The sequence below is a fragment of the Sarcophilus harrisii genome, chromosome 4, assembly GCF_902635505.1.
Source record: "Sarcophilus harrisii chromosome 4, mSarHar1.11, whole genome shotgun sequence".
Taxonomy (NCBI): Eukaryota; Metazoa; Chordata; class Mammalia; order Dasyuromorphia; family Dasyuridae; genus Sarcophilus; species Sarcophilus harrisii.
In genome coordinates this window covers 158790221-158815791 of record NC_045429.1, presented here as the reverse complement: position 1 = coordinate 158815791, position 25571 = coordinate 158790221, and the positions used below count along the sequence as shown (strand labels likewise).

Sequence of the window (25571 nt, the reverse complement as noted above, 5' to 3'; positions counted from 1 at the left end):
TTATGAGTTCAAATCCGACCTCAAAAAAAGGACGGATTTGTGTGACTGGGCAAATCACTTAATCATGCTTGCCTCAATTTCCTCATCTGTCGAGTGAGCTAGCGAAGAATATGGCAAATCATTCTAGTATCGTTGCCAAGAAAACCATGAATATGGTTTGAAGAGTCACAAAGAATATAGGATAAGACTGAACTGAATCTCTGAGTTGGCAGTCTGATGTGGCGTATATAGCTGGCCTATGAACCAGGAAGATGTGGTTTCAGTTCCTGACTCTCTTGGATGTGTGATCTTAGACAAACTGCTTGTCCTTTCTGTGCTGTCAGTAACTATTATGAGAAGATGCCAACCTTACATTGGTAGAAGGAATTGACTTGCTTTCCTAAGCTAATGAATTCACAAGTCCAATTCCTGTTTTTGTTGGAGGTCTAAAAGATTTTGGAGGTCATCCAACTCTTACCTAAATAGTTACTCCCTCCTTTATAGCACTCCTTTTGCTTGTAAACCTCTAGTCAAACTTTTACAGCTTCCAAGGAGATATATTGAATTTTTGAAAGACCTCCTGTTAGAAGGAAACTCTTCCTTCCAAAGGAAACTCATATTTTTGAATAGTTCAACTTGTAAGGAATTTTTTCCTTGAATCAAGCCTAAATTTGCTTCCTTTACATTTCCATTATTCCTAATTCAGTCTTATGAATCCAAGCAGAAAAATTTAAACTCTCATCTAATATAATGGTCCATTAAAAACTGAAAAGCAAAAAAATCAAAAAAACTATTGAGCCCAACCCATACCTGACAATCTCTCCAAACTCCCAACAACCTTCTTTTCTTCAAGCTTTTTTGTGGTGGTGGTTGTTCTTCATAAAAGTTGCAAAGCCATCAACTATATTTTCTCTTTTAGAGTCACCAATATTCAGTGGCAACTCAAAGGTCAATATTGGTGATGACTAAATATGCAGTGGATGGTGGTGAATATCTAGCACTTAGTACAGTGTCTGGCACATAGTAGGCATTTGCTTTCTTGATTGATATATCAGTTTTAAGTGAAATGATCTTGGAATCATATCTGGGTTTGAATTATAGTCCTGCCATTTTCTATGATTTTGGTCACTTGGCCTCAGTTTCCCCACTTGGTAAGTTATTTGTATCACTTTCACAAGGTTGAAAGACAATGAATGTGAAGTGCTTTGTAAACACACACACACACACACATGCACCTTTATAAAATGTAAGCTATTATTTGCTTTTTATGCACAAGTAGGCATAGTCTAGGTGGACTTGGGAGTGAGAAGAGCTGGTTTCTAATTCCTATAAAGCTGTGACCATAGGCAAATTACTTACTTACCATAAAGCTCAGTTTTCTCATCTATAAATTAGGGATAATGCTACTTTTCTGATAGGGTTGTTGTGGAGAAACCTTAAAATTTTTGTATGTAATACAGGTATATGCACACACATATATTGTATAGCAGGTACAATTTTTTTTTTTTTTTTTTTACAATTGTCATGCATCTGAAGTTATTTCATAAAAGAAATTGTGGAACTTTTTTTTTTTTTTTTTTAATAATTGGAGAGACAGGAAGTCTTGGTATACACACCTGGTAAATAACTTCAAAGTACTGTCAAAAAAAGATTTCCTTCATTGTTTTTTCTCAGTAAATTCTATACAGAACAGTTTTATAGGCAAATTGATGTTTCTTAGTGGGCTGCCAAAATCTAAGTCATCCTTTTTTTTTTAAACCACATTTTCTACTAATAAAAAATCATTTGGATGTGAGGTAAGACCTAAGAAGCTGTATCTTTCAACTGATTTGAATATAATTGAATACTATGCTCTATGGATATTCAAAAAATATTGTATCATCTGAAACTTTAATATTTTTAGTAGAAACCCTTAAAAAGAATCTACTCCTGGTATATTATATTAGAATTTCCAAAAAAGCTTACTTTTTATAATAAATCTAGTCTTACTGAAATATTTTTACCTGATATTTTTCTTTAGTGGATGTGGATGTTTTCCCTATTCTGCAATTATAATGCAACTGCTAGATCATCCTAGGTAATGAGAGTAGCATTGTAAAGTTCAGATTCCTTAGTCTGATATTCAAAGCTCTTTTTAATCTAGCAAGTATCTACCTCCCACTCCAATTTTATCTCCCTATTCCAGCCAGACCAGTCTAGTCCTTGTTTCCTGTATGTTATGCAGTCATGTTTTCCACCTCTTCATTTGCCAAGTCCTGCCCTTCCACTCGGCCTTAGCTCATGTCCCCAGCTCCTCCTTTACGTTCCAATCTGGTAGAGTTCCCTCCTTGTTTGCAAAAGAGACATAACCAAGCCCATGATGTGACCAAATTACCTCTGCTACTCTTGGTAGGAATTTCTGTCTTTAATGCTTGGTATGCTGAGAATTTAGTACTACCACAACACTTTAAAGATTCTTTTGACTATTATATTTTGGCTATTATTGTCTTGTGCTGTTATGATGTTTTGCAATGAAGTGGATGTTTCCATCCTGTACCATAATGATAATTATAGCACTTGCCTTACAGGGGTGTTGTAAGGATCAGATGAAATTATAATTGTAAAGTGCTTAGTGCAGTGCCTGGCACATAGTAAATAAACACTATGTAAATGTTAGTTATTATTATTATCATTCAAAGCAGCTACATATTATGTTGGCTAGAGTTAGGAATTGTAATAGACACTGGGTTACAAAGACCCGAGTTCCAATTTGACCACATACACTTATTAGTTCTGTGACTCAAAGAAACTTAACCTCAGTCACCTTCAGCTTACTCATTAGCAATAAAAGGGAAAGAGCATCCATCTTCTAGGGTTTTTGTGAAGATAAAATGACATAATATTTACATAGAAGAAACTTAAGTGCTTTATAAATACTAGTTATTACTATTAAAAAAAGAAATTAATTATATCGGATATTTTTGAGGTAGTATAATATATAGTATTTATTGTTTTGTTCAGTCCCGTCTGAATCTCCACTGATCCATTTGAGGTTTTCTTGGCAGATACTAGGAGTGGTTTGCCTTTTCCTTTTCCAGCTCATTTGACAGATTAGCAAACAGAGACAAACAGGATTAAGTGACTTGCCCAGGATCACACAGCTAGTAAGTGTCTGAGACTAGATTTGAACTCAAGAAGATTATTCTTCTTGCTGCAGCTCTCTATCTACAGCACCACCTAGCTGTATTAGTATATATTCCACACACAGACCAAGTATAAGACAGATATATATCATTCTACACAAGGGATACTACAGATATCATATAAAACATTCTAAACATCATATACTAGATATTTGCATGGTACATACACATAAATAATATATATATGTATATATATAATATTAGGTTAGTATACATCTCATAACACAATAGTATATATTGCTATTTTGATGATATTCGATATAAAAATGTCATTTTGATTCTTCTTGAGAACAAACCAAACCACTATGTATAGTACTAGACACAGAATATACTACATAGACTATATACAGTAAATACAGAGATACTAAATATAATAGTATATGTCCATTGAACAGTGTGGATGTATAAAGATAGAGGAATATATATTATAAAATTTAGAATACAAGTGCTATAGATTATATATGAGGTTACCATATATCTTATAGCACAGTAGTATAGATAGCCATTTCAATGTCATCTGATGTCAGAATGATGCCATTTTGTGGTCAAAAGATATGAACAGACAATTCTCAGATGAAAAAATTGAAACTATTTCTAGCCATATGAAAAGATGCTCCAAGTCATTATTAATCGGAGAAATGCAAATTAAAACAACTCTGAGATACCACTATACACGTGTCAGATTGGCCAGAATGACAGGGAAAGATAATGTGGAATGTTGGAGGGATGTGGGAAAACTGGGACACTGATACATTGTTGGTGGAATTGTGAATACATCCAACCATTCTGGAGAGCAATTTGGAACTATGCTCAAAAAGTTATCAAACTGTGCATACCCTTTGATCCAGCAGTTTTACTACTGGGCTTATATCCCAAAGAGATCTTAAAGAAGGGAAAGGGACCTGTATGTGCACGAATGTTTGTGGCAGCCCTGTTTGTAGTGGCCAGAAACTGGAAACTGAGTGGATGCCCATCAGTTGGAGAATGGCTGAATAAATTGTGGTATATGAATATTATGGAATATTATTGTTCTGTAAGAAATGACCAACAGGATGATTTCAGAAAGGCCTGGAGAGACTTCCATGAACTGATGCTGAGTGAAATGAGCAGGACCAAGGGATCCTTATATACTTCAACAATAATATTATATAATGATCAATTCTGATGGACCTGGCCATCCTCAGCAATGAGATGAACCAAATCAGTTCCAATAGAGCAGTAATAAATTGAACCAGCTACACCCAGTGAAAGAACTCTGGGAGATGAGTATAAATGACTACAAAGAATTCCCAATCCCTCTATTTTTGTCCACCTGCATTTTCCATTTCCTTCACAGGCTAACAATACACTATTTCAAAGTCCGATTCTTTTTGTACAGTAAAATAACTGTATGAACATGTATACTTATATTGTATTTAACTTATACTTTAACATATTTTGCATGTATTGGTCTACCTGCCATCTGGGGGAGGGGATGGAGGGAAGGGGGAAAAATTGGAACAAAAGTTTTTGCATTTATCAATGCTGAAAAATTACCCATGTATGTATCTTGTAAATAAAAAGCTATAATAATAAAAAAATGAATTGAAAAAAAAAAGAATGATGCCATTTTGATCCATCTTGAGAATGAACTAACCTAGTATGTATAGTATTAAACACAGAATATACTATATAGACCATACACAGTAATATGTAGACACTAAATATAATAGTCCATTGAACTGAACATTGAATAAATGTCCATTGAACAATGTGAATATATAAAGAGAAAGAGATAAATAAATCCTGTAAAATTTGGTACATAAGTGCTAAATAAGCACACATCCATATTAGACATATAGTCCACACATATATATATGCTACATATAATATTTGCCACTCACATAATTTCTATGTGATTAACATACACTCATAATTTATGTTTATAAAAAGTTCATGTATTTATATGTCACATACATGTGTAACATAGTATAAATGCTACTTATAGGATATATGCATCTAAAATATTTTTTAAAACATAGTAATATCTCATACATTTAAATTTATTAAAGATTATCTTTATCCTATACTATTATGTGCAGAATATGCTATAGGAAGCATTTACTACATATATGCTAAACATGGTATATATACTACATATAATATATTCTACACATGTATCTAACATATACATTACCTTTCTAAAGGGCCCTTTAGAACATACATACACATCTATTACATAGAATATGCATAGGCCAATGCAGTAGAATGATTTAAATGTTACATATATTACATATGAGATTACGATACCATTAACTGATTATTTCACATTAGACTTAATGTTTCCAAGACAAAATTTTCAAAGAGTAGAAACCATGTCAGAGTGCAATGAACAGAGCGCTGGCCTGGAATTAAGAAGACTTGAGTTCAAATCCAGCCTGAGACACTAATTGTGTGACTAGGCAAGTCACTTATCCTGTTTGTCTCAGTTTTCCCAGGGATAGGAAGGGCTCTTCCCTAGCAGAGTTGTGAAGATCGAATGATATAACAAAATATTTGGCATAGCACCTGGTGCAGTATGGGTACTCTGCTTTCTCCTTCCTAGCTCCCCCATGGCATCTTATGTGGGACTAATTGGTTACACATTGGCTGTTAAGACTTTGTCTGACTTATTAGATCATCCTTGAGTATTTCATTCCCTCTCCTGCCTCTGTGACTTTGCCCAAGAAGTCTAGACTTTGAGTTCCTCAATATTTAATACTTCTCGTTTTGCCTTTATGTGCTCAGTGCTTAACACACGGTAAGCATCATCTAAGTCATTCTGTTCTTTGTCTGCTGCTCTATTTGTTTCCAAGGGGTAAGATGCTCCTTCCAGATAAGTGGGGGCAGTTAGTGTATGACTGTATGATATCTGCAGTACATATTGCATCTGGCATATAGATGCAGACTCTACTGTATAAGTGGCACAATAGCTAGAGACATGGAATCAGAAAGGCTCCTCTTCCTGGGTTCCAATCTGGCCTTAGATATGAGTTGTGTGAGCCTGGACAAGTTACTTAATTCTACCTCAGGTTCCTTGTCTGTCAAATGAGCTGGAGAAGAAAATGGCAAATCGCTCCAATATCTTTGCCAAGAAAACTCCAAATGGGGTTGTGACTGAACAACAACAAACACCATACCTCATTCTTGCGTTTCTAATTCAGCCTTTATTATTCCTCTCCTTCCTACTTCTCTCTGATTGGAAAGCTGGAGTTCTACGTTCCTGCCAAATATATGGGCAGTTATGGGACTTTCAGCTCATTCCACTCCTCATATGCAGCTTAACTTATTTACTCTCCTAACCCTATCCTCCACTCCACCTCTCAGTTTCCCTTTATATATGTTGTTCTCCCCAATAGTTTGTTAGCTTCCTGAGGCTAAGGACTACTTTATTTTTTTTATTTGTACCCCCAGTACCAAGCACAAGGTCTAGCTTGATAAATGTTTATTGACTTGAATATAAATGTTAGCCATTCTTGCTGTTGGCTTCTGATTCTGAAGGATGCTGGATAGTCAATCATTCTGTGATCTCTTGCACAAAACCTAAATTCCATTAAATGTTTTAGGTGAGCATATTGGTGAAGAATTTTACCCAATAGTTAACCTGATTTCAGAAAATGAAATAAAAACTCTAGTCAGAATTTATCAAAAACTATGTTTAGATTCTTTTTACTTTTAAGAATGTGTGTCACAATAGATAGCTTTAGAACAAGCTAACATTACTATGATTCAGGCATATACAACTGGTACAGTTCAGTAGTACATAAACAACTCTAAAACAAAATGTACCATAGACCAGAAACTTAAGTTACAAAAACTATACAATATTATAATTAACTAGTAAGTAAAAACAACTGCTCACAGATTCTGCACACTTAAAAATTAGTTTTACACAATAACTGAAATTATGAATTACTATTATAGGTTATTAACAAACGTAAACCCCAAAAAAATTATGGTCACATTTTGCTTTTGTTCCAGTGATGCACAATTATATGAAATGTTACATCTCTTTTGTGTGAAATTAACATTTGCTTCTTTAAAGGATCATAGCTCCTAGGATAAAAATACGTCCCTGTATAAAAAATGTTTAGACTAAACATTCTTTAAATAGAGTCCATATGAATTGTAGAAATTTAAGCAGTTAGGAAGCTGCAGTGTTGTTTTTAGCATTGGTAAACAAATACTGTATTAAAGTGCAGGGTCTTTCTTTTCCTTCACCTCTTCCAATTCTCCCTCTTCACCTCACTTCACCCCTCCATCTGGCACCCACCCTTCCTCAAAACATTAGTCCTATGCTGAGTGAATTTTCAGAATATCCACTGAAGAGCAGAGTAATGTTGAGCCGCACACAGTCAAGGTTTTTTTTCTCGAAAGTCACTGATAGCTTTCCACAGCGTACACAGCATCCCTCCCCTGGGTAAAAACACAAGAAACATGACTAATATTTCATTTCCACAATGCTCTCAATCATCTATATAATATGGTTTCTTAATAAGTTATTATGACCAGAAAAAAGCCTGAATTTAACTTCCTAATATGACATTGTGTATCTTTATTTTAGTCCCTTCTAACCCCCAAATCTATTCTAACCCCACTCCTGACATACTTTTCCACTCTAAGAAACAAAACTGAAAATTTGAAATAAGACATCTTTCAAATGAGCCATTCTTGAAAGTGGCTTTTTACATGCTCAAACTAATATAAAGAACTATTTATCTGTAATTAAATCAGATATAAACTTAAAAAATTATTAAGGAGCATCCTCTCCATATAGGCAACTACGTAGCACAGTGGATGGAGAACTAGGTCTTGGAGTCAGAAAGTTGAATCTTCCCAAGTTCAAATCTGGCCTCAAACACATTAATTATGTGACCTTGGACAAGTCATTTAACTGTTTCCCTCAATTTCCTCATTTGGCAAATGAGCTGGAAAAGGAAATGGCAAAAACACTCCAGTGTCTTTGTCAAGGAAACCTCAAATGGGGTCATGAAGAGTCAGATCTGACTGAAATGACTGAACAATAATAAAATCCTTTACAGAGGATCCCTATTCTTGTAAAATATGAGAGTGGAATAAGTCTTAGAATTTTTATATTGTGAAATATATAGCAAAAAGTCTAAAAATATTTGTCTAATGTATTTCAAAAAATTCTATCAATTAAACTATATGTCTTTGTAAAAAAAAATTTAGAATTTTAGTTAGTATGGAACATTATAAAGTTCAACCCTCTTCTTATACAGATGAAAAACTGAGCCCATGATTACAAAGCTTTTCTAGCAGTACATTAGTACTTGGTCTTTGTAACTCCTACCATATTGTTCTTTCCACTACACCATATGCTTTGTTGTACGGTCATTTTTCAGTCATTTCTGGCTCTTTACAAGCCCATTTGTGATTTTCTTGGCAAAGGCATGTAGTGGTTGTCATTTCCTTTTCTATCTCATTTGACAGATAAGGAAATGGAGGCAAATAGAATTAAGCAACTTGCTCAGGGTCACACAGCAATTAAGCAGCTAGGTCAGATTTGAACTCAAGAAGATGAGACTGTTCCAGACTCCAGAATTGGCACTGTAGCCACTGCACCACTTAGCTTGCCCCAACTATATGCCTTAAACAATAATAAAAAACGTCATATTACCTTAGCCGTAGGCATTTCAGATCATCACGAGTAACACAGTAGAGAACATCAACTAGAGTATAATCTTCAGCCAAAAACTAAGGGGGAAAAAAGAGATATAAAAATAAGAACTTTGAAGTCCTTGTAACTAGATTTCAATTTCAGATTATGGTAATAATTTTAAAAAGAAATCAAAGAAAATTTAATATAACTCCTCATTACTGTGGAATTGAGAGAGAATCTGTTTTTCATTTATTAAAAGCCTGAAATGGAAAATATCTTTAATAAACCATGCAGTCAACAATTACTTTTAAGTATATTCAATAATAGAAAGTAAAAGCAAGCAAGGTATGGCTATCTAGGAACCCTAGGGGAATTGTCAGCATGTAAATATGTACTCTTCAAATGATTTTAAAATGTTTACTGTGTCCCCTTTGTCAAATGGACTAAAACATTATCATCACTTCAGTCAACATTGATTAACAGATATTTTTCACATCTGTAAAGTCCGGGCTAGTTCCCTGGAGGGCCTCAGTATCAGCCAGAGTCAGGATAAATCAAAGTCCTTGGTCTTTAGGGGGAGAAGTGAAGGAGGCAGGCAAGCTGCCACGTGGCTTGCCGAAGACGTCTCCTGGATTCTGGAGTCCAGAGTCTCCAGCCTCTTTCCTCCTCGTCCTGCCACCTCTCCCTCTTCTCACTTCTCTCCCTCTGACCTCCAATCTTTGCCTACTATTATCTTACTACCAAACATTAAGCAAGCACCAATGCTGAGGAGAGTCATCATCCAAATATATACTAATAAAGCCGTTGTCTCACATCTAATAAGTAGTCTTAAGTGCTCTCTTGTCTGAGTCAGAGTTTCAACTCTCTACACACATTAAAAAATATTTCAGCTTTGCTCATATCCAAATGATTAAAGATTTCACAGAAATAATGTCTGAATTAGTGTTGTGCTTAATTTCAAATATAGTTTCTGATTAACATGGGCTTGTTGTAGGTAGTCAGATATCATTGGTGCTTCATTGTGAAGAGCAATGTCAATCTGCTTCTTGATCAGGGACACAAAAAAAATTTTTTTCTTGTTTTTACAGCATTGAATGAAGCGCTATATATCTTAGAGGTGGGATGTAACTTTTTCCAATAATTTATCAATAACTTGAGAGACTGCAATTTTCTTAAGCTGATCTAAGTTTTATCTGGTCACTCAATAGTTTTCACTTGGAGGGTGTGGTGAAGAAGGTGGAACAACTGATCTCTGATAATTTTATTTTAAACAAAAACTTGGGATCTTGACAATATCATTCTTGTAAGAATGCTGAACTAGCATGAAAGAAGTAATATAACTTATGCATCCTATAACCAGTATGTATATAAGTATTTAAGCATTATCATTTATGTTGGTTATTTCTAACCCAGGAAAAATATACGAGAATCCTACAATTAGATATATTATCTTATTTGACCAGAAGAAATTGCTTATGCCAGTATTAAGGTCACCAATCCCATTACTACATTAAATAGTGATAAGTATTCATTGTTCAAATAAGTCTACAATTACAAAGAAATGCCACAATAACCCCTAAAATGAATAGTATTTATCAAAATATTTCTTAAACTGTGGGAATGAATTAGATATAAATATGAAATACTTCTTATTCTTCTTGGCTCTATTTACCTATTCTGATTTTTCAACCTTTTGCTACTCTAATATTAGAAACATGCTTGAAAATTTTCTCCCCCAAAAGATTAAAAGTTATTTCACATATTCTTAACAGTTTTTTTTACCCTGCTTATAGTGTCCTCATCAGCTCCATTCTCTCTCAACCAGTCGATAAGTTCAGAGTCTTCAGCTCCTATGCCAGGAGAATTTAGGTGACAAACATACAGTCCAGGAATATCTAGAGAAGATGTGGTTTGTAAATGTTTAGTTTCTACACCATGTATATTTCATATACTTGGATATCTGAGAACTCTGACCTTCTAGTTATAAGAATCTGAGCATTTTCATAGATTTTCACTCTGTCATTGAAAAACATAATTGGTAGAAACAAAATCTAGTTTTGTGTGTGTGTGTGTGTGTGTGTGTATGTGTGTATGTATAAACACACACACTTGAACACACACATGTAAATATATTTTCTCAATATAAATGTATACAAATGTATATGTATGGATATATGTGTATAGATGCATGTAAATATACAGTGTGTTTATATGTATATGTTTATGTGTATATATTTATGAATATTTTGGTACATATTATACATATAAAAATAGATCATAATATTGTAACTGATTGTTGGAAATGAAAGAATGATCCTCACACTTTTCATTTTTGTTTATTTTCTCCTTCCCCCCAAAACAAATGCTGCTAACAGGTAGGATTTAAACATGATGACTGAGTATAGGAAACAAAAATTATGTTTTTGCCCTAATTTTTTTGGTTACTACAGCCCCTTTGAAAAGTGTTACTTTAAGATTCTCTTATCATTACCTATTGGTTGTGACTTAAGCTTCAGATGTTTAATTTCTTGATCTTTTTCTTCAATTGCTTGATGAAGGAGTGCTTGGAATTCTCTCTCTTTTCGAACTAATTCCTCTAGCAATCTATAAAGAGAAAAATTCATGTTGAATAATTTGACTAAATGTTGTTAGATTTAAAAATATCATTAATAAATCTTCTACTCTAAGCTCTGTCTATTGAAAAGATTTGACATGACTTATCCTGGAAATGTAATTTCCAAACAAAATCATTTGAATATACACATTATCCTATTTTCTTTGGTAAATACAAAATAGCAAATTAAATCTTGGAGTTTTAACAAACATCATTCAACATTTAGTCCATTATCAAAAAACCCAGAGAAATATGTATGCAATGAAGAAAAACATTTCCTTTTCTCCTCTCAAACTAATCATATTTGAGAAATACTGTTCTATGCCTTTGATTATGGCAAGAAAAGAAAAATCAACTTTTAAGATACAAATAACATAAATATCCCTTAGAAGTCAACTATTACTGTAGTGGTCATAAAGGATTCTCCCTTTATATTACAATTAAGGAGAGAGAAAAAAATGGCACATTTCCTAAGGGATGAGGGTACATATGAGAGAGAAGAGGAATATAGACTTAGAGTGACTTTTGGGACGTGAGCAAAAGCATTCTTTTCCATCACAAGGTGGGGAATCCTTTGGAAAGGTAACATTATTTTCTCCTCTAGAGGACAATACTGTATTTGAAGACTGGGGTTCAATACTGGTTTCACTACTTGACTTGATTTAAACTACCAAAACCTCATTTGTAAATGTCCTGCAAGATTTCAAGAAGTTTTAAATCTATGCTCATATATGATCCTTTCCTGGGATATACTTTTCCCTGGAAAGATGGGGAAATATCATAATACTTGAAATAGGAGAATTTTTGGTATTCAAAGCCTTTCCAGAATGGCAGAACATGCTAAAGTTTGTGCTTTACTAGCCCACAAAAACTCAGGACCATTTGGATATCAAAATGATGGTGCAAAGCAAGTGTAAATAGGATAAAACATATTATGGAGAATGAATTAGGTAGATGGTGCAGCAATAAGGGAATCATCAGAGAATAGTATCACTATCCTAGAAATGGAGGTGAGTTGGTTATATAGCTTGGGGAAAAAATAATTGGACACTCCATGTGCTCAGAGCTATCCAAACAATACAAGGAATCTAGAGGAACTTCTATAACTGGAGGAGATTTTGCTCCAACACCTTCATTTTACAAATGAGGAGACTAGAACACACAGAATCCCTAGAGGTAGCATTTAAAGCAAACTTTACTGACTCCATAGTCAGTGCACTGCACAGGATGAGTAGATATATGGGTGAGCTGGGATTTACAGAACTTCAAAGAACTTCATGTGAACATTATGAATCTGTGGACAAGCTGGAAACCTGATCATCATTTGTGCTATAAACTATAAACAAACACACTTTCGGAATATAGTCTGTTGGTGAGTTAGTGACACTAACTGGTGAGTACTGTGAAACTAAAATTAACTTTTAAATTAATGGCAATATCTAAAAATTTATTATTTATGTAATCTTTCAAGACAAAGGAATAGAAATATTGGGAGAGGACTAAGAGAGTGGGACGAGTAAGGTGGAAAGATTAATGACTAGAAGTTCCAGGAAGGCAAACTACTAATTACAGCTATTCTTTGATGGAATGGGCTGCCTGCCTCAAAAAGTGATATATTCTTTGTATGCATAGCTCTTCAAGCAAAGGTTATATTATTATTCTTCTAGCAAATGTCCCACACCAAACTTGTCCATGTCTGTGCTGGATTTCCACATATGAGTGAAGAATTGAAAGTATGATCAGATATAAGGAGGTGGGTGAAGCTGGGCTCAAAAGGTGAGTTCAAAAACTAGAAAGTTCTCTTACTCTAAGAACTGGGGTGTTGGCACATAAAAACTCATGTTATTATGGTATGATATAAGATCATGGAAAGCCATGACTTCTATTATCCCTTCCTCCATTTTATAACAAGACTATCTAAGAGAAATCAAACCAAATAAATTTGAGATTTTATTTTTTTAACCTTGAAAAAACAATATATATTGTTAGATATGGAATGTGTTTCATATTTTTCAGACTAACTTTTAAAAATCTAAATGAATAAATGAAAAGTAATTTTACTGAACTATCCAGAGAAAAATGGAACATTTTTCCTAAGTGGCAATAAGATAATATAGGTCTTTTCTCTTTAATAATAATAAACCTACTCATGAAATTTGAGCCTTTATAATAAGAATCCCTTGGGCTTTGAATTATTTTTCTACTTGTCTAAAAACCTTGCTTTGGAATCTATTTCCTAGGCAGTCTATGAGATGTTACATATGAAGTTGTTCTAGAGATCCTAAAGGATAAAGCTCCAAAGGATGAATTGATATCTATGTTAATGGGGGAAAAAGTAGTTTTTCAACCAAACTAGCTAAATTAAAACATTCTGTTTGGTATAGAAGTGTGCCAATGATAGCAAAAGTACAAATGGAGAGTTTCTTCTGCCACTGTACTGATCTGCTATAAAGGATCTGTGGGGAAATATGAACAAAAATTACATAGGGCAAGAAGGCACAGAGGATTTGTCATTTCTGTGGAGGGGAAGGAGACCTAAGTTGATGAAATCATGAATTAATTAATGTTGTTTTGTAAAGAACAGACTAGAAATCTTGTTAAAATAAAAAAAAAAAGTACTGAATTTATTTGAATTTTCATTGTCTATCAAAGTAGATAGAAAAAAAGAGAGTCAATTTTATAAAATTAAAAAAAAATCCAAGCAAAGATGAAAAATCAATACTTGGAAATTGTGGGAAAATAGAGACACTAATATCCATTAAATATTCCTGTGAACTGATCAGATCCATTCTAGAAAACAATTTGGAATCATTCAAGAAAAATGACTAAATAATTAATATAATTAGTTAATATTAATTAAATGATTAATAATAGTGAGATCTAATGATCTCACTATTGGGCCTATGTCATAAGGTGGTAAAAACAAAGAAAATTCTAATATACACATACACACGCTAGTATTCATAGTGGAACCTTTTTGTGATGGTAAAAATTTGAAACAAAGGAGGTTCTCATAGATTGGGGAATGGCTGAAAATTGTAGAATATGAATATTATGGACTACTATTGTTCAGAAAGAAATTACAAACACAAGGAATTCTGAGAAACATGGAAAAATGTGTATGAATTGATGCATAGTGAAATAAATGGAACCAAAAAAAAATGATATTCACAATTATTGCAACAATGTAAATGAAAATGTCGCTAAAAGGAAGTGAAATTGGTAAGTGAAAAACTAGTAACAGTCCCAGAAACAGATAATGAAACATACCTCCCTTCTTTCAGCAAAGAAGCAGGGGACTATTTATTAGGATAAAATGTTGCATATGCTATCAAGTACAATTGTTTTTAACTATTTTTCTCCCTAATGGCAGGGTTAAATTCCTTGAATTGTAGGAGGAAGAGGGAGATATAGAATTTTTTTTTTTAAATAGAGTCAATAAAACTAACTTTAAAAAAAAAGGATTCACAAAATGAATACTTACCTATTTGTTTCTATTTTCATTCTCCCAAGCTGGACATTCAGAGACCTGTGAGCACCCTGGGAATCATGAGATACTGTGGAACTGAGTGTGCTCACCCCAGAGGTGGCCACAGCATCTTCAATGACTGCCTGAGGTCTTCGATTAGTTTGAGTGGGAGGCTGTTCATCACGGTCTTCTTCAACATCCAGGTCGTCCTGATCAGCTGTATCACTTTCAGATGCAAGACTAAAGTGTGGCCTCAGTTCTAGGAAGGACAACAGCATTAACAATAGCATTAACTAAATCACATTCTGATATAACATAACAGGCATTCACTTTGTTTTTGTAACATAAAATCACAGAGACAAAAAATTTCAGAAGTGGAGGAGACATTACATGGTCCTAATATGGAAATGGTTTACATATATACTGTACATAGATAACTTGTATCGGATTGCTTTACCATTTCAAGAAGGGAGGAGGGACAGAGACTTAGAATCTGGAACTCAAAATAAAAAAAACAATTTGAAAAATTGTTTTTAAATGTAATTGGTGAAAAAATAAACTATTACTTTAAAAAAAAGAACTGTATGGTCATTTTATAGATAAGAAAAAGAGGCCCCAAAAAGGTGAATGAACTGCCCAGTATTACAGAGTTAGTGAATAGCAGAACTTGGAACTCTTAAACCCATAAGGAAAAAAATGTTATTAATACCCCTTAGGTTTCCAAGTTAGTCCCACAAAAGTCCACTTAATAGCAAACATGATGTATTCACAAAAGCAATTAACTAGGAGCCTGAGTTCTATATTCTGCTCTACCACTCACTAATTATGTGATAAATAAAAATGACTTCAAAATAACTCAGTTTCCTCATCTAAAAAATGGCACTATATCTGCTCTATCTCACAGGTTTTTTGAGGCTCAAATGAGTTAATAAATGCATGATACAAATAATTCAATTGAACAAATATTTAAGTTTGCTGAATAAGGAGCCACATTAGGCATTGGGAATACCAAGTCAAAAATAAGGCAGTTTCTGACTTAAGTGAGATAACTGGGAAAGGCATTCTATAGGAAGAACTGCCTGATATTGAAGGAAAGCAAGGATTCTTGAGAAGAGGTGGCCCTAAGAAGAGCAAAGCATTCTTGGTAGGACTTCCGTGAACAGCTTAAGTTTGGCTGTAATGCTGAATGTGTGAAGAGAAGAAATATGAAAAAAGATTGGAAAGCTAAGGTGAGAGCCCAATTATGGAAGACTTTAAATGCCAACCTGAGATATTTGTGTTTGCTGTGAAAAGAAGGCTACTAAAGGGATTTTGTGTAGCAGAGAGAGAGTCAGATAGGGTTTTCAGAAATGGGAATGTTAGTGTATGGAAAATGGATTAGCGTGGGGAGACTGGAAGAAGGAAGATTAATATAATTAATAATAACAGTAGTTATTATTAATTATAGAAAGTTTATTCATGTTGATACTCTTCTCTTTGGGGAAAGTACAATCTAAAGTCTAGGAGGTCCAGGAACATATCTTCTTTCCTACCATATCAGTGGAAACATAATCTTGTCCATACCACCCTCCCACTCAATCTACACTTTGACCCCCTCAACAACAGGAGAGAATACTTAAACTTCAAGATACTATGGGAAGTGAAGCAGGGTATGGAAGTGCAATCTAGAAGTTGTAGCAGGAGACAGAATATAGCAGTATTGCCTGGTTGGGGGTGGGAGGATCCAGTGGAGGAAGTGATAAAGGTGGGGACTCTAAGATATCAGGCTGTGATGTTTGAAGTACTTTAGAGATAGGCATTCTCATTCTAATGGTAGTGGGATGGGGGGAAGATAAGAAAAGGGAGAAAGCAGAACATCAGCTTCCATTTGTAAGTTTGACATCTGTAAGTTGGATTTTTGTCTCCTTGAATTTGGAGATGAATTTGAATGTATTGCATCTTATCTGGGCCCAGCAAAATAGATTCATGTAAATCACCAGTTTGTAACTAAAGTAACTTCCATTGTAACTAAACTAACCTCTAAAATTATATCTGGAGGTATAATTTAACAGCAAATGTGGCTAATAGTTATTTCATGGAGAATCTTTCATTCAGCAGAGATATGAACAGCCTCTACAAGCAAAGTACTATACTAAGACACTTCTGAGAAGTGTGTAGATGAAGACCTGGTCTCTACCCTAGCAGTATAGATAAGGTATAAACTACAAACAACCCCCAATCCAAAATACATAGGCTTTAGTGCTTAAAGAGATCAGAGAAAATGCTAAGGAAGTATGAAGAGGAGAAATTCCAGGTTTGGGAGCAGGGAAGGATTTGTAAAAGAGGTAGCAACTGGAGTGGATCCTTCCTTAAAGAATGGCTAGGATTTTGAAAGGGTTGTGGGTGAGAAGACATTCCAAAAGAGGTAATGAATGCTGTGAGCAAAGGTGAGAAAGGACAGAACACACAAGGAAATGGTGAATAGTCCAATGGGACTGGAGTAAAGTACAGGGCAGAAAGTAGCTGGAGTACAAGTGTTAAGTATTTAGATGCCTTGCTAAGAAGTTTGTGCTCTATCCTATAAACAATGACAAACAACAAAGGGAAACAAATGGAGGATGTTTTAAGAGGACCCCAAGAGGGTCCAGTCTTTAGGAAGAATAACATGGCAATGTAGTGATGAATAGAATAAAATAGAGAAGAACCTGGAGCTTGGCTGATCAGTTAGGAGGTTATTAAAGTAGATTAGGCTGGAGATCTTCAAAGTGAAGAATGCCTACCTAGGGGTTGGTGTGTAAGATGGTACCTTGAGGTACGGGGAGAAAATGCTAGAAACATTGTTGTTTCCATCGAATCTGAGTCTTCATGGTCCATTAGGGATTTTGTTGACTAGTTTGTCAATTCCTCTTCCATCTAATTTTACAGATGGGGAAACAGAGGCAAACAGAATTAAGTGACTTGCTTAGTCACTTAACACAGTAAATGTCTGAGGCTGGATTTGAACTCGGAAAGATGAATCTTCCTGATCCCACTGTGCTACCTAGAGCTAGAAGAGTCCACAGGGGCCATTGAATCTAACCTCTTATTTTGCAGCTGATGATATTGGGACAAACATAAATGAAATGATTTGTCTAATATCACTGAACTATATGAGTCTGAAGAATTTGAACCCAGGGCATTTTCATATCCACTGTGTCATACTGCCTCTTATTTTTTTGTCTAAAAATAGAAAGGTATAATGATTTACTATTACTTAACATATGGAAGATAACACTTTCATATCATCTGTATGTCAGAGAGTTACATGTTATATATAATATATGAAATATTCTAAAATGAGAGTTCTAGTTTGGAGGAGCTTTGAGCACAATGCAAGTGTCACTTATCTGTATCCTGTTAAATAAGAGTTGTGGAAATTTTCTGATTGTAATTAAACTAACCCTCAAAGAATGGGCAAATGTTTTAGAAAAAATAAAAATAAAAAGAAACAGATTAAATATAATATTAGCCACACAACCATAGGTGAACAACAGGAATAAGGCAGAGCTGACACTTCCCGCTCTACAACTGGCTCTTCATTAGCCATATGATAATATCAAAACAGTCCAAATCTGACAGGACATCAGATGGATAGTGATAAAAGCCTCTTGGACTACCCAGAGCTTGGGTAGCCCTCCCTGACTATCTTGTGCTACTGTTGAAAAGAACAGTTGGAGTTCAAGGAAAAAAAAGTGTTCCAAGTCTGTTGACTTTTTTCCATGGTAACAAACACTGTCAGTCATGTTATACCTGTATCAGAGCTTCTTAAACTTTTTCCAGTTGCAATCACTTTTTGCTCAAGAAATTATGATGTCACTCCAGGTATATAGCTATATGAAATAAGCACAGAAACCAAAAATCTGACAATAAATCATAACTTTATGATTCCCATAGCCAGTTACAAGACCCATATAGGATTGTGAACTACAATTTAAGAAGCTGGGACTTAGAAGATATTAAAAAAAAAATAAAATACAGTCTGTCCCTTCAAAGTAAAGGATAACTTTCTAACAATGAATGAGAAAGTAACTGCTTTTCAGAAGAAAATACTCATGCTGTGGAGAGAACATCTTGGACATGGGGGTTTGGAAATGTTTCCATTGTTGTGATTTTGTTACAAAATATGATGAAAATATGACACCTATAAAATTCTTACATCTATATACTTAACACCCTACCCCATTTTCCGTTATAAAATTCTTCCAAAGAATATCCATAGAACAATTTGTTAAATATATACATTTTTGATTAGTTTGCAAAGAGCTCATTGATCTCATAAAAGATCAAAATTTACTAGTTGAGTTTCAAAAAATTCTTCTCAGGGTAGCATGGAGTGAGTACTCTGACTAAGAAAACACTGGCCTCAATAAGCTTCATTCATTTCAAACTATCTATCCTTGAAACATATCTTTACCATTTACTACATTCACTAAAACCATGTAGTGAAATAAACTAAACCTAGAACCTGCTCTTTGACCTATTATATTACACAATATTAAGTCAAGATTTTAAAAAATAATGATGTATGTCCAATCACATTTCTTTCATTTTTGTGAAGGCAAAAAAGATTTTATGTGTGATTATGCTAAAGAAAAATTTATTTGCAATCTCATTTTTAAAATAATTCCCATTTTGTATATGTTTTATAATAGATTATGGAATGAGACTTACATATGGTCAGTGTGTTGCTCTATTTTATTTTGCTGTTATTTGCTACAAGAAAGAGTTCTAAAGGTGGAGGAGAGAAGATGTATTCATTAGGAAATACCAGTAATAGAAAATTAGAAGAGTATTAACAAAACATTTTAACAAGGGGGAAATCAGTTGAGATACAGCTAGAGCCAGAGAGCCAGAGAAACAAAGGGTATGTGCATTTGTGTGTGTGTGTGTGTGTGTGTGTGTGTGTGTGTGTGTAAACCTGAGTTCATGAGGCTGAGAAAGGAGATAAATAGCAAGGGAAGAGCAGTAATAAGTATTTGCTGTTTTTGAAAAGTTCAGTGGTGAAAGGAGGAAGAGATTTAGGAGGGTATTAGAAAATATCTTTGCATTTAGGACAGAAAGTAAAGAGTAGGAGAGAGAGAGAGCAAGAGAGACAAAGACAGAAATTGAGAGCAAGAGAGAGAGAGAGACAGAGAGAGAGAAGAGAGAAGACACAGATACAGACAGAGAGACAAGAATATATTAATGATGAAACAAAGCAGGGAAGGTAGAGGATTTAATTTTAAAAAGAAAAAAATAACATTTCTCCCTTATAGATAAACAGGAATGAAGAGAGAAAATTGAAAATACAGAGAAATCTCAAGGTTGAGAAGAGAGAAATTGAGAAAACCATGGCTGAAACCTCAATAAAGTCCAAGGCAACATTGCCAGCCTAGAATGAGGAAAATGGGGATAGGGTTGGGATCTTAAGAAAAATATTACAAATTTGCAGCAATTGCTTTGTGGAGTCAATCAAGGAGTTATTCAAGATAAATAAAGATTTCTGAGCACCAGTGAAGTTAAAGTGAGCATTCATTTTTTGTGAAATCAGTTGGCACACTTTTGTAACTTTCTCTACTCATACTCAATAGCCCTATAAATTGGCCTGAAAAAATACAGTTGATGTCATTTGTTAGCTTGAAAGTAGTTATGATTCAAATAAAAATTATTCTGAACATTTGAGCATTCAGAGCAACTTTCTGAGCATTTCCTAATGTAGAACAGAGAAGTGTGGTTTGATGTCAACATGGGCTTAGAGAGTCCTTAGAATGGCTTACTAAGGAGTCCAGGCTGGGTAGGAAAACAAGAGTAGCCAGGAAAGGGTGAAAAAACCAGATAAATCTGGAGGGAATAAAAAGACTATCTAGATGAGGGTAAAAAGCTGGAATAGTTGAGAGGCTAAAGGAAGTAGAAAGTGGGAAGTTGAAAACATTAATTGTTGGTCTTGAACTCATAAACTAAGATATTTTGTCTTAAGCTACTATGGAGAGGAAGGAGACATTCAGAAATTGGCACACCATTGGGAGTGAAGAGGAAGATCACCAATTTTAGAAATTCACTGTGGAAAAAATATAAAATACTCAGATGAACAAAATAAATAATGTACTATTTAATTACCCAGTCCAAAAAAACTGAACAATCCTTTATTGAATCCAAAATAAACAAACAAAAACTCCAGAACCAGTCAGATGGATTTGCCAGTGAATGTTATCAACATTCAAAGAACAGCAAATTCTGACTTTACATCAACTGTTTGCAATAACAGGAAAAGAAGGGAATTTAAAAAAAATTTTTTTTACGACACAAATATGATCCTGATACCTAAATCAGAAAAAGAATAAGTAGGGGAAAAAATTGATTGCTATACCACTCCTAATGAATATTAATGCAAAATTTTAAAATGAAATTTTGAAAAAAATAGACTCCAATGACATACTAAAATGATGTATCATTACCATGTTGGATATTAAAGCAATTATGAATGATGTATTCAACATAAGAAAAACCATAAATATAACAAATCATGTTAATAATATAAATGATCATGCCAATGCAAATTTGGTGAAAACACTAAAAGAATAAGAATAAATGAACCTTTTTTTTTTTTAACCTAGTAGATAATATCTATATAAAATCAAGAACAAATTCCATATGTAGTGGGAAAAAAAAGTTAGAGGCTTCTCCAAAAAGATCAGAGGTAAAGCAATGATGCCCATTATCATCACCACTTTTAACAAAATCTTGAAATGCTACTTAAAGCAATAAAAGAAAAAAGAGAAACTGAGGAAATAAGCTTAGTCAAACAGAAATCAAAATGATCTCTTCTGCAAATGATATGGCAATTTATAATAAATTTAGCAAAACTTCAGGATATAAAATAAATTGATAATAAAAACCAACAGCTGGAAAGAAAAATTACATTCAAAATAGGCTAAAGAAGATATTAAATATTTGGGAGTCTATACAGAAAAATCTGCCTAGGAACTATAGAGTCCAATTATAAAACATTCTTTACACAGACATAAATAATTAGAAAAATGTTAATTACTTGAATTATACTTATATCAAGTAGGTCAAGCCAATATATTAAAATTGACACTAGTGCCAAAATTATTTATTCAATGCCATATAATCAAATTACTAAAGTATTATTTTATAGAGTCAGACAAAATAATAATGAAATTCATATGGGAGAAATAAAGATCAAGACTCTCAGGGGTAATAAAAAAAAGTAGGAAGGAAGGGAACCTATCAATACTAAATCTCACACTCTACTATAAAGCAATAATTATTAAAATAAGTTGGTACTGATTAAAAATTACAAAGTTTGATCAGTGGAAAAGATCAAGTATGCAACACAACATACATAAAGACACACTAGAATAAGTGTTTAATAGATCCAAAGACTACAGTTACTGAAGGATTCACTATATGCATAAGCAAACTGAGCAGAACCAGAACATTGCACAACAACAGCAGCATTATGTGATGATCAACTATGATCAATTTAATGATCCAAAACAATTCTAATAGACTTGTGAAGAAAATACCATTCATATCCAGAGAAAATACCCATGAAGATTGAATGTAGATCAAAGCATACTATTTTCATTTTCTTTTTTATAGTTTTCCCCTTTTATTCTGATTTTTCTTTCACAACATGACTAATATAGAAATATGTTTAACATGACTGCAATGTATAACCCATATCAGAGTGTCTGTTGTCTTGTAGAAGGTGGGAGAAAGGGAGAAAAATTTGGAACTCAAAATTAAAGAAAAAAAAATTGAAAACTCTTTACATGTAATTGGAAAAAAATAAAACACCTTCAAATAGAAAAAAAAAAAAATAAAACATACTAAGCAAGTTAAAAGAACAAGGTAGAAATTACCTTTCAGATGTATGGATAGGGGAAAAGTTCATGACCAAACAAGTGTAAGAGAGAATCACAGAAAATAAAATGTATAATTCTACATTAAACTTATCCAACAAAGTTCTCATTTCCAAAATACATACAGAAATAATTAGAATTTACAAAATAAAGAGCAATTCCCCCAAAAGTCATGAATATGATCAAAAGGCCTGAATAGGCAATTTTAAAAGGAAGAAATCTAAACTTTCAATAGCTGTATGAAAAACTGCTCTAAATCATCAATAATCAAAAAATACAACTTAAAATAACTCTCAGGTTCTATATCACATTATCAGATGGCAACAATGGAAAAAAAAAAAAGAGGAAAGTTACAAATACTGGGGGGAGATAGGAAAGGAGGCACATTTTTTCACTCTTGGAGGAGCTATGAATTGGCCCAGCCATTCCAGAGAGTAATTTGGAATCATAACCAAAAATTTACTAAGCTGTGCAAAATCTTTGACCAAGTTCTTACATCTCTGGGCTTATATTACAAACAGATAGAAGAAAGAAGAAAAGGACCCATACATTTAAAAGGATTACTAGTAATTTTTTTTCCACAAAATACCCAAACTATAAATTATACATCTATTGGGGAAATGGTGAAATAAATTATAGAATATTTTTGTTCCATTTTTGTTTGTTGTTGTTCAGTTGTTTCAGTCATGTCCAACTCTTTGTGATCTCATTTTGGGTTTTCTTGGTAAAGATATTGAAGTGGTTTGCCATTTTTCTCCTTAACTTATCTTACAGACAAATAGAGACTAAGTAATTTGTCCAGAGTCATATAGCTAGTAAGTGTCTGAGGCTAGATTTGAACTCAGGAAGATGAGACTTCCTGACTCTAGGTCTGGCACTCTATCCACTGTGCTATCTAGCCGTCCAACAATAACAAATATAATTTAATAATTTTTGCTCAATAAGAAATGTCAAAATAGAGAGTTCCAAAGGAAACCGGGAAAGCTTCAATAAACTGATGTAAAACGAACAGAACTGGGAGGAAATAACTTTTGCCTGAAATATTATAATCCACCGAGGAAGGGGAGGACTGTTATTTCAGTCAGTCTCTAATTTACTAGATATTTAGCATTTTACTAGACATCAAGTATACCAAAAAGTAAGAAGTATGGTCCTTGTCATCAGTAGATGACAATCTAATGAAAGATGATTACATGTTAAAAGATATAAGAACAAATGAAAAGGACAGAAAGGGATGGACATTCAAGTAGAATCATATAAACAAGGAAAAATCATTTTTGTTTAGTAGTGATATGGAACCACAGGAAAAAAAATGACTACAGAATTACATAAAAGTGGTGTGCTAAAGGTTAAGTAGAGTGAATTCGTAATGTTGGAGTCAAGTAAGAGCTAACATGATAGATTCTTACAGGAGTGGCTTTTGAATAGGATTAATAAAGAAAAAAGTTTGATTTAGTAGAGAAAAGCAGAAAGTACATGATAAGTAGGAAAATATGAAAATTCAGAGTTGTGTACTGGGGCTAGGAAGCCAATGTTGCTTCAAAACAAATATTGAAGGTTCATGGGAGCCACAGTATGTCTATGGACAGGAAAACATAATCAAAATGACATGATTTCCCCAGAAGTAGTGTCTCCCCTCAGATAACTAGAACCATAGTAATTTTACCTATACACATTATGCTTATAATATAAAGTTATAGTTGCAAATTACTTAAGTTCTGATAATATTGAATTTATTGTTGTTCATTTCATTTTTGTCCAATTCTTTGTGGTCCCATTTGGGGTTTTCTTGGCCAAAGTTATGTGGGTGATTTGCCATTTCCTTCTCCAGCTCATTTTACAGATGAGGAAACTGAGGCAAACAGGGTTAAAGGACTTGCCCAGGGTCATATAGCTAGTAAGTGTCTGAGGCAAGATTTGAACTGACTTCAGAGGTGGTGCTCTAACCACTGTGCAACCTAGCTATCCAATACTGTTTGGAGGAAGAGACTAATACTAAACCATGAACTTTAGCAATTCAGTGAGATAGCCACTTTTCATGTTGTACTATGTTCAGAGATACAATGCATAATTTGATTTAGATTTTAATAATTAGTGCGATGATTAGGTGCCAAAGACAAAAAGCATCAACTAACACAAAATTTTTCTTATTTTACTTTGAAACAAAAATTTTTATCCTATATCTGTTTTCTTTGTTTCATGGTTTTAAAAAATACACAGTGTCAATTTTTGCAGTTTCATCCTTTGTGTAATTCTTAAATTCTAGTCTTTCTAGTTCTACTATTTATAGTAAAAAGTATCCTGTTTTCCCCCTCTTTTTATTTGAGTCATAGTTTTACAAACTTCATTCTATAGCATCTTTTTCTGTGTTGGGCCACTTAGAGTTGACCCATGTGGAAGTACAAATCTGTGCTCAGACACTTATTAGCAGTATGCCTCTGGGCAAGGCACTTAACCCTATTTGCCTCAGGTTCCTATTTGACAGATTTTGTCAAATGAGCTGGAGAAGGAAATGACAAACTGTTCCAACATTGTTACCAAGAAAACCCCAAATGGGGTTATGAAGAATTGGATATGACTGAACCAAATGAACAACAAAACAAAAGACACTCTTCCTATTTCACTATATCCTAAATGTTGGTCCTCTTCTGTTAGATAACAAAATAGCTTGAAAATTGAAATTGTAACACTAATTTCTTCCAAAATACTTTAATTTTGCTTCCTAGTTGAGTTGGTGCTTTCTCCACAAGGACCAAAACATTAAATCGTTTATTTTGTTGTTTTCTCCATCAATTTTAAA

General features: G+C 33.7%; 1 protein-coding gene across 1 annotated transcript in view; it reads right to left on the bottom strand.

The window, feature by feature from the left end:
* Window positions 1–6272: 6272 nt before the first annotated feature.
* The window catches only part of MAP3K5 (mitogen-activated protein kinase kinase kinase 5), a 257445-nt gene continuing 238146 nt past the window's right edge, over window positions 6273–25571 (bottom strand). The window contains exons 25-29 of the mRNA XM_031968589.1: window positions 14901–15144; window positions 11294–11406; window positions 10585–10697; window positions 8821–8897; window positions 6273–7595 (exon numbers count right to left, since the gene is read on the bottom strand). Of these exons, the coding sequence (XP_031824449.1) occupies window positions 7535–7595; window positions 8821–8897; window positions 10585–10697; window positions 11294–11406; window positions 14901–15144 (608 nt within the window). The 3' untranslated portion in view covers window positions 6273–7534. The remainder of the gene's footprint in view (window positions 7596–8820; window positions 8898–10584; window positions 10698–11293; window positions 11407–14900; window positions 15145–25571) is intronic.